This window comes from Portunus trituberculatus, chromosome 10 (assembly GCF_017591435.1).
Source record: "Portunus trituberculatus isolate SZX2019 chromosome 10, ASM1759143v1, whole genome shotgun sequence".
Classification (NCBI taxonomy): Eukaryota; Metazoa; Arthropoda; class Malacostraca; order Decapoda; family Portunidae; genus Portunus; species Portunus trituberculatus.
The window spans coordinates 3,501,583-3,514,326 of NC_059264.1; the positions used below are offsets into that span (position 1 = coordinate 3,501,583).

At 43.9% G+C, this 12,744-nt stretch overlaps 1 protein-coding gene and 1 long non-coding RNA gene across 2 annotated transcripts in view; one reads left to right on the forward strand and one right to left on the reverse strand.

The window, feature by feature from the left end:
* The window catches only part of LOC123501825, a 7,597-nt gene extending 4,470 nt beyond the window's left edge, over positions 1–3,127 (forward strand). The window contains exon 2 of the long non-coding RNA XR_006673717.1: positions 2,938–3,127. This is a non-coding gene — a long non-coding RNA (uncharacterized LOC123501825). The remainder of the gene's footprint in view (positions 1–2,937) is intronic.
* Positions 3,128–3,599: 472 nt separating this feature from the next.
* On the reverse strand, positions 3,600–12,744 carry LOC123501823 (inactive pancreatic lipase-related protein 1-like). Its single transcript, XM_045250852.1, has 9 exons — positions 12,612–12,744; positions 8,641–9,050; positions 8,261–8,540; positions 7,107–7,258; positions 6,712–6,966; positions 5,942–6,063; positions 5,030–5,132; positions 4,577–4,751; positions 3,600–4,113 (listed from the first exon to the last, which is right to left on the reverse strand). The coding sequence occupies exons 2-9, from the start codon at positions 8,828–8,830 to the stop codon at positions 3,783–3,785; spliced, it is 1,608 nt and encodes a 535-aa protein (XP_045106787.1). The 5' UTR covers positions 8,831–9,050; positions 12,612–12,744; the 3' UTR covers positions 3,600–3,782.

The following is a 12,744-nucleotide window of genomic DNA, read 5'->3' on the forward strand; positions in this document are numbered from 1 at the left end:
ACAGCACAATGCACAGCCCAGCCAGGAGACCAATTCACTGCCACAGCCTTCATATATATGCTACAGTGATTCTTAATGTAGCTGGGTGTGGCTGGGCTGTGTTGGGTGCATACCTAACCCCTTCAGTATTGGGACACATTTTTATCTTGAGATTTGTGTAGGATTAGACCATTTTATTGACATCAGGAAGGGTCTATGGAGGTCAGAAGATTAATGGTCACAGTCTTCACTATTTCAATCCCCCACATGAGTTCCTGAAGCTACTTAAAATCACAAAATAGTAAGCAGAGTGAATATGGGAATGTGTCATGGTACTGAAGAGGTTAACACAGCACTGTCCACCACTCCTGTCAATATAATGGAGTGAATAAGTCCTCCTTCACCTCCATTGCCTGCCACAGCCATCAGAAATATATGGTGGTGCCTTGAACACTCAGTGGCTGGAGTTTGCATGTACAGGGTAGTGAGACTTGCTTGTCATCACCAGTCAACACCACCATCATTTTCACTGCCATTATGTGCAATCACCATTATTACCACCGCCAATATGTGCAATTACCAACATTACCACCGCCATTATGTGCTGTCACCACCACACATCATCACTGTCAACATGTACCACCACCACCATTACCAACACTGCCACTACCAAACATCACCACTGCTAAGTATGTGCCATCATCATCATTATCACCACCAACTCACAACACTGCCACCACCACACATCACTGCCAATATGTGCCACAACCCTCATCACCATTATCACCACCACCACACACCACGTCCAATAACTATGTGTTTGTGCCTGTGGGTTACTCAAATCTTGGTGACTTTACACTATACTAAACAAACTTCCACTACTCTGCTCATGACAACCTCTCAATCCCTTAACCCCTTCAGTACTGGGAGGCATTTTTACCATGAGTTTTGTGTATGATTAGACCGTTTTATTGACATTAGGAAGGGTCTATGGAGGTCGAAGATTAATGGTCCACAGCCTTCACTATTTTAATCCCTACCTATGTTTCTGAAGCTGTATAAAATCACTTAATAGTAAGCAGAATGAACATGGAAATGCGTCATGGTACTGAAGGGGTTTGCAAGACATTATATTCATGACTCAAGGAATTAGTTGCATGACATTCTCTTGGAATTCATTATGATGAGGTTTAGAGTGTTGTCAGAGCAGGAGATGACAGGGCAGACTCCCACTACCTTACAATACTGACTCATTACTTGTGGACAGGATGTGTGACAGGTGAAGTGAGGCAAGCTTATTCCAGACGGTTTAGCTTATTCAGAAATGCTTGTTTTCTCACCAAGACAGTTTTCTAAGGCCAGAGAGATAACTAGCCAAATTTTCAAGACAGTTTCTCCTTATAACAATGATTACAACCATAAAAATACCCTTAAAAACACGAGTATCTTCAACTAAAGCCTCAGGAAAGTAGTGATATTGAGAGAGCAAAGCATTTCAGAATATTGAGTGATAAAGAAAACCAGTCAAGGGGAAACTAAACAGAACTAGTCAGGAATACTCTTGCCATACAATCCCTGTGCTTCTCTTCCCCTTGCCTCGCCTCTCAGTCTCTCAGTCTGTCACAACACAATGCCTCACCAACACCGACACCAACACTGTGTTTACTTCTATCAGATAATGGCCGAGTGCACACCAGTATAACATCATTATAGAGGAACTAACAACTCACAACTCCCACATACTTTAGTCCTCTTATTTAAACTTAATCTAGGTATAAAAATAGGATACAAATGCAACACATCTGGGTATATGAGGACCACTTAGGTACTGTGTTCTCTCTCACTCACTCAGGCTACCAATGTGTGGGACTATGAACATGAAGGAGCTAGCCTGTCGGGTGTATACAGAAACAATGCACTTGAATACACCAAGGAACACTTATTGCTTTGATTTTTTTAACCCCTTCAGTACTGGAACACATTTTTACCTTGAGTTTTGACTATGATTAGATGATTCTATTTACATTACGAAGAGTCTATGGAGGTCAAAAGATTAATAGCCATAGTCTTCACTATTTTAATCCCACATAAGTTTCTGAAGCTACATAAAATCACCAAATAGTAACCAGAATGAATACGGAAATGTGTCATGGTACTGAAGGGGTTAAGTATCCTCTGAAATGTGAATTACATATGTATCTGGCAGTCCCACACACACATCATTGACACTCTCAGCCCCTTCAGCCCCTTCTGGAGAATGAGGGACAGTTTAGTGAAGCACCAGACTACACTCCTGGAGCTGACACACAGAACACCTTGCCACACACACACACACACACACACACACACACACACACACACACACACACACACACACACACACACACACACAGTAGTTTAGTGGTTAGCACGCTCGACTCACAATCGAGAGGGCCGGGTTCGAGCCCCAGTAAGCGGCGAGGCAAATGGGCAAGCCTCTTAATGTGTGGCCCCTGTTCACCTAGCAGTAAAATAGATAAGGGATGTAACTCGAGGGGCTGTGGCCTCGCTTTCCTGATGTCTATGAGCTCTGAGCTCGCTCCATAATGGGGAAGACTGTCTGGGTGACCAGCAGGCGACCGAGGTGAATTACACACAAATATATAAGTAGTAAATGTGTGATAAACTGAGGAATACTTATCACTTTGCTGATTAACTGTCTTCTCACTGTAAACTTCAATTATGTACAAATTATAATGTAGGATGTTGGTGGTGTGAGTCAAGTAAATGTGTTTATGAGTACCACACTAAAGTAATTGAGGAATACTTATTGCTTTGCTAACTATAACTAATCTTCCTCCTCTCACTGCAACTCACAGTATGTACAGACTGTTGTGCCTCGCTTAGGTTAGCACAAGTGTTTCCCGCAACTTATATTTTGAGGAAACGTTATCATTAATTCAACCTTTGCCTTTCAAGTGTGTGTGTGTGTGTGTGTGTGTGTGTGTGTGTGTGTACGTTTCAATTATCATGTACTTTATTATGCCCTAATTTTTAAGGTGCAGTTCACACACATCTATGTCTACCAGCAAAGCACACACACACACACACACACACACACACACACACACACACACACACACACACACACACACACACACCTGGATATTCCTACCCTAATATTTCTTTTTAAATCTAACCATCTATTTTTGTTCCAAGCTTTCTGTCTTGGATGCTTCATACTTTGATAGAAAAGAGGAAAGAAAAATATATAATCTTGACCTAAATAATATGAGTGTTGGCAGTTCCACACACACACACACACACACACACACACACACACACACACACACACACACACTTAGCCTCATCAGACCCTCCCGGAAAAAGCTCTTATGCCCCACACAGCTACACTTCCTTACTTCAACATATCATATCATTCATATTCTGTGCCACACCTCTGCTACACTCAAAACCCTCTACTTAAAGTTACACAGATTTTTAAGAGTATTTTTTTATAGTCCTGGTGACAAATTTTGGGGACTACAATTCCAGTGGGCCTTTTTTTTTTTCTAATAGTCGTGTTTTTGCCCTCGATAGTTCTCCCTCTAAAAAAAAAAAAAAAAAAAAAAAAAAAAAAAAAAAAGCATTATCAATCATATCATTCACTTACACCATCTGAGCCACACCCATCATCACCATACACACGTACATACACCACCCATTCACCACTCGTGTATGTCATCACCACTACAACAACTGGTGACTGTAGAGGTGAAATATCAACTGCAGTGAATGTACAACTATCATCACCACCATCACCACTAAACAAGAGGCGCTTTATCACTAGTCCCCACCACATCACCATCACTACTTCCACTAATACCACTATCACCAATACCACCACTATCACCACCAACAGCACCAGCACCACCAACATCACCACCACCCTCTGATCTCCTTCTTGCCCACCTTCTGGCCCCGCTGGTGATGAGGACGGTGGCACTGGTTCCCATAATGACTGCCGAGGCCGAGATGAGTGCCAATGAGATTATCCTGACTCCTGGCCCTGTGGCACTCCCTGGTGGGCACCCGTTGTCCTTGGCAGCGTATGGGGCGAAGTCATTGGTGGAGAGGTAGAAAGTGCCGTTCAGTCTGGGGGGGAGAGGGAGAGGGAGAGGGAGAGGGAGAGGGAGAGGGAGAGAGGAGAGGGAAAGAGGAAGGAGAGGGAAAGAGGAAGGAAGGGAAAGAAAGAGGGAGAGAAAGAGAAAGAGGGAGAGGCAAAAGGTGAGGGTAAGGGTAAGGGTAAGAGAGAGAGAGAGAGAGAGAGAGAGAGAGAGAGAGAGAGAGAGAGAGAGAGAGAGAGAGAGAGAGAGAGAGAGAGAGAGTTATTAGTGTATCAGTAGCTTTTTATATCCTTATCAGGTTGAATGAGTGAAAAAGTTAATGTGTGTGTTCTTTTTTTTGCCTTTTATATGCTCTCTCTCTCTCTCTCTCTCTCCTGGTACCTATCATAAATTTGAATAAGAAAAAGTGAATTATGTTATATCTTATCCTCTATCATCTACACACACACAAACTCTCTCTCTCTCTCTCTCTCCCTCTCTCCGTGTCTCACCTAGTGTTGACAGAGATGCCCATGTACTGTGTCTCGGCGCCACAGCTGCAGCGGCCGGCCTGGTAGTCTTCCCAGCTGCTACAGGGCCTTGCTAGGTAGTAGGTCTGGTCCACACTGTAGTCCAAACTCTCTATATAGTAAACGTAGGCCATCTCGTGACTGCAGCCGATCTCACCTGGAGTAATGAACAGTAGAGAGAGAGAGAGAGAGAGATAAAGTGAATGAGATACAAGTAGTAGCATTCTCTCTCTCTCTCTCTCTCTCTCTCTCTCTCTCTCTCTCTCTCTCTCTCTCTCTCTATATATATATATATATATATATATATATATATATATATATATATATATATATATATATATATATATATATATGGACAAAACAAAACAAAATGACAAATAAAAGATAGTACTCTCTCTCTCTATCTCACTCTCTCTCTCTCTCTCTCTCTCTCACCATTGGTCATCCTCTCCTTCTTCTTGCTGCAGGGGGGCTGGTGCTTCCCTCCATTGGGCCAAAAGTCACTGTGCCCCAAGTTCTCATTGATGCCATAACAGTCCTGGGGGAGCAGGGAAGGGAAGGGAAGGGAAGGGAAGGGAAGGGAAGGGAAGGGAAGGGAGGGAGAAAGGGAGGGATGGAAAGAAAGAAAGAAAGAAAGAAAGAAGGAAGGAAGGAAGGAAGGAAGGAAGGAAGGAAGGAAGGAAGGAAGGAAGGAAGGAAGGAAGGAAGGAAGGAAGGAAGGAAGGAAGGAAGGGAAGGGAGGAAGGGGTGGTCAGTTCAATGAGTCACTCGTTGAACACACACAAGGTTAATGCACGAGAAAAGTGAGTAATGATTGAGGATTTTGCTGGGTTGAATATTGGTCACTTCAGCCTAACAGTTTGTATGTAAAAGGAAAAATAGGTATCACACACACACACACACACACACACACACACACACACACACACACACACACCGACGTGCCTTCCCCTGCTCACGCCACCCGACACCAGAATCGCGTGGCGCCCTTAAGAGCACCGCGCACTGATCGGTACCGACTTAGCGCGGTGCCCACTATTGTGCGAGCCTTAAATAAATAAGTGCTTTCTAGGTTAAGTTAGATTCATAGTTAGGTTAAGCATTTTTAGTTCACTGTGTTAATGTCCCCCCCCGTTACATTTTCAGTGTAATTTTTTACATTGCCAAACTAATAAACCATATATTATTATTATTATTATTATTATTATTATTATTATTATTACACACACACACACACACTACTAATCTCAACAAGAAAATGACTGAGAGATATGGAGAGACAATGAAAGGAAGCCAATCCTAAACACACAAACACACACTTTATCTCTCTCTCTCTCTCTCTCTCACCAGCCACTGTGCCAGCGTGGTGCAGCCGTTGGTGTGAATGACGTCCACATAGGCGGCGTCTGACGCGTCGAGGCGCTGGTTGGCCAGGACATTGTGGTATGTGAGGCCAGCTGGGTCCAGGCCTGTGGAGAGGAGGGCTGGGGATCAGGGAAGTGAGGGGAAGGCCTAGAGAAACACACACACACACACACACACACTAGAGGTCCTTTCCTTCCAAGTATGTCATTTTTAGGTAAAGACAACTAAGTATATCTATGTTTCTCTATACCAGGCCAACAATATTCTACACCACCAGGCAATCTAGACAAGCCACAAGCCACTTATAGGAGAGATGTGAAAATATAGCTTCCTCATAGAAGGGTGGAACACACACACACAGCTGGACATTAATAGATATGGAGACGGGACAACACGAGCATAGCTCTTTTCCCGTATGTTACACACACACACACACACACACACACATGGCCCGGTAGCTCAGTGGTTAGAGCGCTGGCTTCACAAACCAGAGAACTGGGGTTTGATTCCCCGGCCGGGTGGAGATATTTGGGTGTGTCTCTTTTCACGTGTAGCCCCTGTTCACCTAGCAGTGAGTAGTTACGGGATGTAAATCGAGGAGTTGTGACCTTGTTGTCCCGGTGTGTGGTGTGTGCCTGGTCTCAGACCTATCCCAAGATCGGAAATAATGAGCTCTGAGCTCGTTCCGTAGGGTAACGTCTGGCTGTCTCGTCAGAGACTGCAGCAGATCAAACAGTGAATTACACACACACCTGTGATGCGGCCAACAGTGCGCAGGGGTGCAGCAGCCAGGCCGGCCACATGTGCCCCGAGAGAATGGCCAATGAGGTGCAGGTCACGCAGGTCAAGGTGGCAGGTGGAGGTCAGGTTGTGCAGGAGTGCCGTCAAGTCCTGGGCTACTCCTGGCACTCGTGCCACGGCATTGTAGTAGCTGGGGAGCCACCATGACGTGCCGGCCGGCCACCCTACAGACACCACGTTGCTGCTGGGGAACACTCGCAGCAGCTCTTGGGGGAGATGAGGAAACAGAAAGAGGAGAGGAGAGGTGTATGTACATATGTCTGGAGTTATTTTTTTAAATTTTATTATTATTTTTCTTATGTAAGAGGGGAAAGGTGGAAAAGTGGCAAGTTGAGCAAGAACATACTGTCTTTGAAGTGCAGGATCCAGGGTTCAGTGCCCCAGCCCAGGAAGCCGTGGATGATGACGAAGGTCTTGCTGGCGCGGAACAGACTGTGGGAGATGGTGTCGGGTCTTGTGGGGTCGAGGAGCTGGGCCGATGAGTTCCCTGGGTTTTTCCTGCAGACCATGAGTGTGATGTTCATTTACAGACACATGGACAAATTAACTCATTGATTTTACTGATAATAATTCTTCAATACTGGGACACATTTTTACCTTGAGATTTGTATACAATTAGACCATTTCTTATTGACATTAGCCATGGTCTATGGAGGTCAGATGATTAATGGCCACAGTCTTCACTAGTTTCATCCCCGACATGGGTTTCAGAAGCTATATAAAACCACTAAATAGTAAGAAGAATGAATATGGAAATGTATCATGTTACTGAAGAGGTTAATGATCTGTCTTGTCTTTAGCTAATGTACAGAACAGTACATACAAGCCTTATTTGCAGTGGTAGTGGATGTTATCAGAGGAAGACAGATACTGATAAACACGCAGATAAGCACACAAACTAGTGGAGACTATAACAGGTACTAATGATAAGCTTGACAACTTTACCCAATGCAAAAACAGTATTAACATTCTTTTAAGAGATAGTACAAGTTATTATGAAGAACGGTAATGATAAACAGACAGGTAAACACATACACTACATAATTTTATAGATATTAAAGACCTGTCTCAAATTTTGCATCTACAAACAATACTAACATACTTTTTGATTTTACCAAAAGTTATTAGAGTTTTCAAGGGTGTTTTCAAGATTCCATTGGTGATTAAAGATGCTATGATGGAAGCTATTTGTGTTTGCAGGGGTCTTCATGTAGTAATAATTTAATAAGGAATCCCCCCTCTCTCTCTCTCTCTCTCGCCTGTGTTCAGAAATGCCTAGCTCTCTCACCATCACCGCTTTCCAAAGGCTCCAGTCGAAGACACTTATGGTTCTGGGGATAGATTGGCAAGATTTCTAGTTGATTAAAAGGAGAAACTGTTTTGAGAATCTGGCTAGTTGTCTCTGTGGCCTTGGAAAATTGTCATGGTGAGAGGGAAAGGCATTTCTGAATATGGCTGTCTCTCTCTCTCTCCCTCTCTCTCTCTCCATGAAATTCTCACCTTGTCCAGAGGTAGAAATGTTTCACAACCTTCATTCCTTTCTTGCTTTCTAATGAGGTTGTTTTGCTTCCTCCTCCTCCTCTTCTCTCTTCATCTTTTCCTCTCTCTTTTTCCCTCCACTCTCCATCCTTTGTCTTGTTCCTTCCTTCTATTCTTTCATCTTCTCTTCTCTCTACATACTCAGATTGATTTCCTCTTCCTTCTTCTCTCCACTCTACATGCCTTGTCTTGCCTCCTATCTCTCCTCCTCCTCCTTGTCTTCCTCCTTCTCTTGTGCTCTCTGAAATACAACCAAATACAGTAACTTGACAATCACAATACAATATAAGGGAAATTTAGATCAGACTACTTTATTGACTGAAAGCACCACAGTATATTACCTGGTGTGGTGGTGATGGCAGGTGTGGTGGTGATGGCAGGTCTGGTGGTGATGACAGGTGTGGTGAGGTCAGATGTGGCTGTTTGGGAGATAGAGACAGAGAGACCAGGAGCAAGGAATAGAGAGACAATGAGAAGAAAGAGACTGAAATATGGAAGAGATAGAGAAGAGGAGGAGGTCAAGGCTAACATAGTAACTTGCTGGGGTCACGTTGGGTCAGGTCAGGTCACAGTTCCTGCCTCATGACCTCAATTACTGGATTAGAGAGAGAATGTCAGTGTATTGTGGGAGTGGTGTTTGGGGTTGTAGAGAGAGAAAAAGAGAGATAGAGACAGAGAAAGATTCAACCACACTGCACCACACCACACCACACCACAGCAAGGTCCAGTCTTGTGTTGCTGTGGTTGTCTCCTGTGGGAAATGCATTAGTTAGGTTAAATTGATGTTGTTAAAACTTTATTTCTTTTTGTTACAAGCTACATTGATATTAACAACCCTTTCCTTGCTGATGACATGCCAGAGTGCTTCCTATACATTTTGTCTACCACACTGATGAAGTACCAGCATGAGTCATCACGTAGTCACCACAAACAGGACTTCATTTTTGTTCGCATGATTTCTGTGATGAAGTGACAAGTTGACACCTTTTGGCACTTTGATAGGATGGCAACTTTTGTTTCCAAGAGTTTGGGGCAAGTCATCATAGTGTTTCACGAAGCCATGTTGCTTGCTGGTGATGGAGCTAATGTAATCCATGCAACCACACCAACCAATGAAACCAGCTTGCATCACACACCATAACATACCACACAACACCACACCACCACTACCACATCACACACCATGCCACACAACACCACACCACATCACCAGCACCATCACACACTACACCAACACTACCATCACCACTACCATCACACACCACAATACATTATACCACCACTTCAATCACCACATCACACCACCACTACCATCACCACCACACCACACCACCATTACCATCAGACACAATAACACACCACACTACCACCACCATACCACACTACACCACCAATACCATCACTCACCATACCACACAACAGCATACCACATTACCACTACCATCACAAACTGTAACACACCACATCACTATGACCATCACACACCACACCCCGACCACCGTTGAGGGAAGGCTGTCTGAGTGACCAGCAGACGACCGTGGTGAATCACACACACACACACACACACACACACACACACACACACACACACACACACACACACACACACTCCTACTCTGTCCCACACCTTATCCATCAATCGCCACCTTACTACCGGCCCGCTCCAGTTCCGCCCCCTACCAGTCCCAGGTCCCCACCCCCTCCCTCGGCCGCACCACCTACCGCTACTACTAAAGCTTATTCTTTAAACGTATTTACTCGGGTTTTGCATGTGTTTCTAGGTGTTTTCTGGACTCTGGGAGTAGGAGCAGGTAGAGGAGGAGGAAATGGAAGGGAGAGGTGGAGTGTGGGAGTGAGGGCGGGAGAGATGGAGTCACTCACCAAACGTGTAAAATAAGAGGAAAAAAAAAAAAAAAAAAAAAAAAAACTACGTAAGGGTAAGAATTTTCTCTTTTTATTAATGGAGTTGACATTGTTCTGATATCTGATTTGTTATTATCAAAGTAAAGCAAGTTTCAAACAACAATAGAATCGAGTCTAGCTGTGTTTTTGTTTATCGAAAAAATAACATTAAAGTCACTGCATAAAATATAACTCATTTTTTATTACCACGCCTAGGATTGTTTTGGTGCTTGATATAACATGTGAAAAATATGAAAAACATGACCCAAGTAACAACATTCCATAAAATTTAGTGTAACTATTCGTATTTCTAAATTTAAAATTTTAACGGTGCCAAAATAGAAAACAAAAATCTTTATTCGACGAGGAATCTGTGTTTTCTTTATTTGGCTGGAAAGCGAAAATTTTCGTATTCAGAAAACGTAACATGATGTAGTGAGGCTGTGCTTTCCATCTCGACATTATGATGTGTTTTTGGCGCCGTTGCTTTCAAAACAAACCGCTGATTGGACTACGTTTTGTAAACAATCCACCCGGTAAGGTTTTTATATTTTGGTTATTAGTTAAAGTATTTGTCGCTTTTAAAAGTGTAGTGCATTCCAGTCTGGGAGCCTTTTTTCTTGTGGTGATTTTTAAAATGAATTATGTACGTAAATATTGGGCCACAGGGAGGCACCTCAGCCCTGCCTTCCCTCACAGGTCAGTCCACCAGTGTTTGCCTGCACGCCCCTGTGTTTCCAGACCCAGAGTGAAGCAAAGCCAGAATCAACCACCACAATAGACAAATAACCCATTACTGTGTTAAATAGGGCATTGGTTATGTATATCCCCCGTTGAGACCACCAGGCGCCAACCATGACCCGGAACAAGACCCCCCCACCAACCCCCGTCCCTCCCCCTGTCAACTCGTCAAAATTTCCTTCAATTCTCAGTGTTTCTCGGGCATTTCCTGTTGTTTCCCACATGAAGTAAATAAAGTGTAGTGATAGGAAGAAGAAATGAGGAATGGAAGTGTGTGAGGGAGTGTAGTAGTAGTACCCGCAGCAGCAGCAGCATTATCGTGTGTGTGTGTGTGTGTGTGTGTGTGTGTGTGTGTGTGGGGGGGAACGAGAGAAAGAGCTTAAAAATGTCCTCAAAGGTTTTCAAAAAATTCCTCAGGATCTTACAGTGCCCCCAGCTCCCAGCGGCTCACCACCAATCTCAAGGGGCTGGCCTAAAGGAATTAAAGTTACCCCCCCCCCAAAGCAGCTGCCACCCGGTAAATCCATCCCCCCTTCCCCTTTCCTCTCGCCCATCATTTCAATCTATCGAAACATGACATTTTTTCTTTTAAGTTATTGATGGAAGCTGAAATTCCGGACACTTGAAGAATTAGAGAGAGAGAGAGAGAGAGAGAGAGAGAGAGAGAGAGAGAGAGAGAGAGAGAGAGAGAGAGAGAGAGAGAGAGAGAGAGAGAATGCAGATTTAGAGAAGCGAATTCCGGATATGTCTAAGAAAAGCAACATGTATGGGAACCTTCTCAAGCTTACTCGTATATGAACTTGCTGATTGTACACGGTGCCAACTCCCTCTCCCCCCCGCCCTCTCCGCCATCACCACCACTACCACTAGCCTAATCATGACATCCTCTGTGGTGCCTGGCTGATCCCTATCTCGCCTTGCCCTCTCACCACGACAATTTTGCACGATCGCAGAGACAACTAGCCGAATTTTCATGACAGTTTCTTCTTTGAATTCACTATAAATCACCAGAAACATGAAAAAAAAAAATACGAGTATCTTCAACTAGTCTTTGAAAGCAGTGACGCCTTCCCCTCTAACTACGACAATTTTCTAAGGCCACAGAGACATTTAGCCGGGTTTTAGGACAGTTTATCCTTTAATTACACTAAAAATCTTACTAATTCATCACCAGAACCATAAAAAAAACACTCTTAAAAACGCTTTATTCTCTCACTACGACAGTTTTTCAAGGCCGCAGAGACAAGTAGCGGCGTTTTCATGACAATTTATCCTTTAAATACACAAGAAATGTTGCCAGTCCATCACCAGAACCGTAAAAATACCCTTAAAAACACGAGTCTTCAACTGGAGCCTTTGAAAAGCAGTGATGATGAGAGCAAAGTGTTTCAAAATAAGGATCTGTATCTCCAGACACGGACACCACAGCACCAATAACACGTTCCCTGGGTTCACCATCACTACACCACGCACCATCAAGAAGACAAACAACACACACCGCGAAACAAACACTCGACACCAAAACACACACTCGACACCAAAACATCCTTCCACCCACCAGCCTCTCTTATTTCCCTCATTACAGCTCACCCGCAGGCCTATTCCAGTATCAAGGCATACCAAATGTGCTCTGGTCATTGCTGCGTAGGCCTATATGTTCAATACTCACGTGGTTGCAGGATTTACGGTACTAGAGGCGAGTTATGTAAGACAATGGAAGACGAATGGCAACACTCCGCCTTTGTGCTGATTCTGACGCGGCCCAGCTGATCGTGCAGTGGTGATGGTGGTGGTGGTGGTGG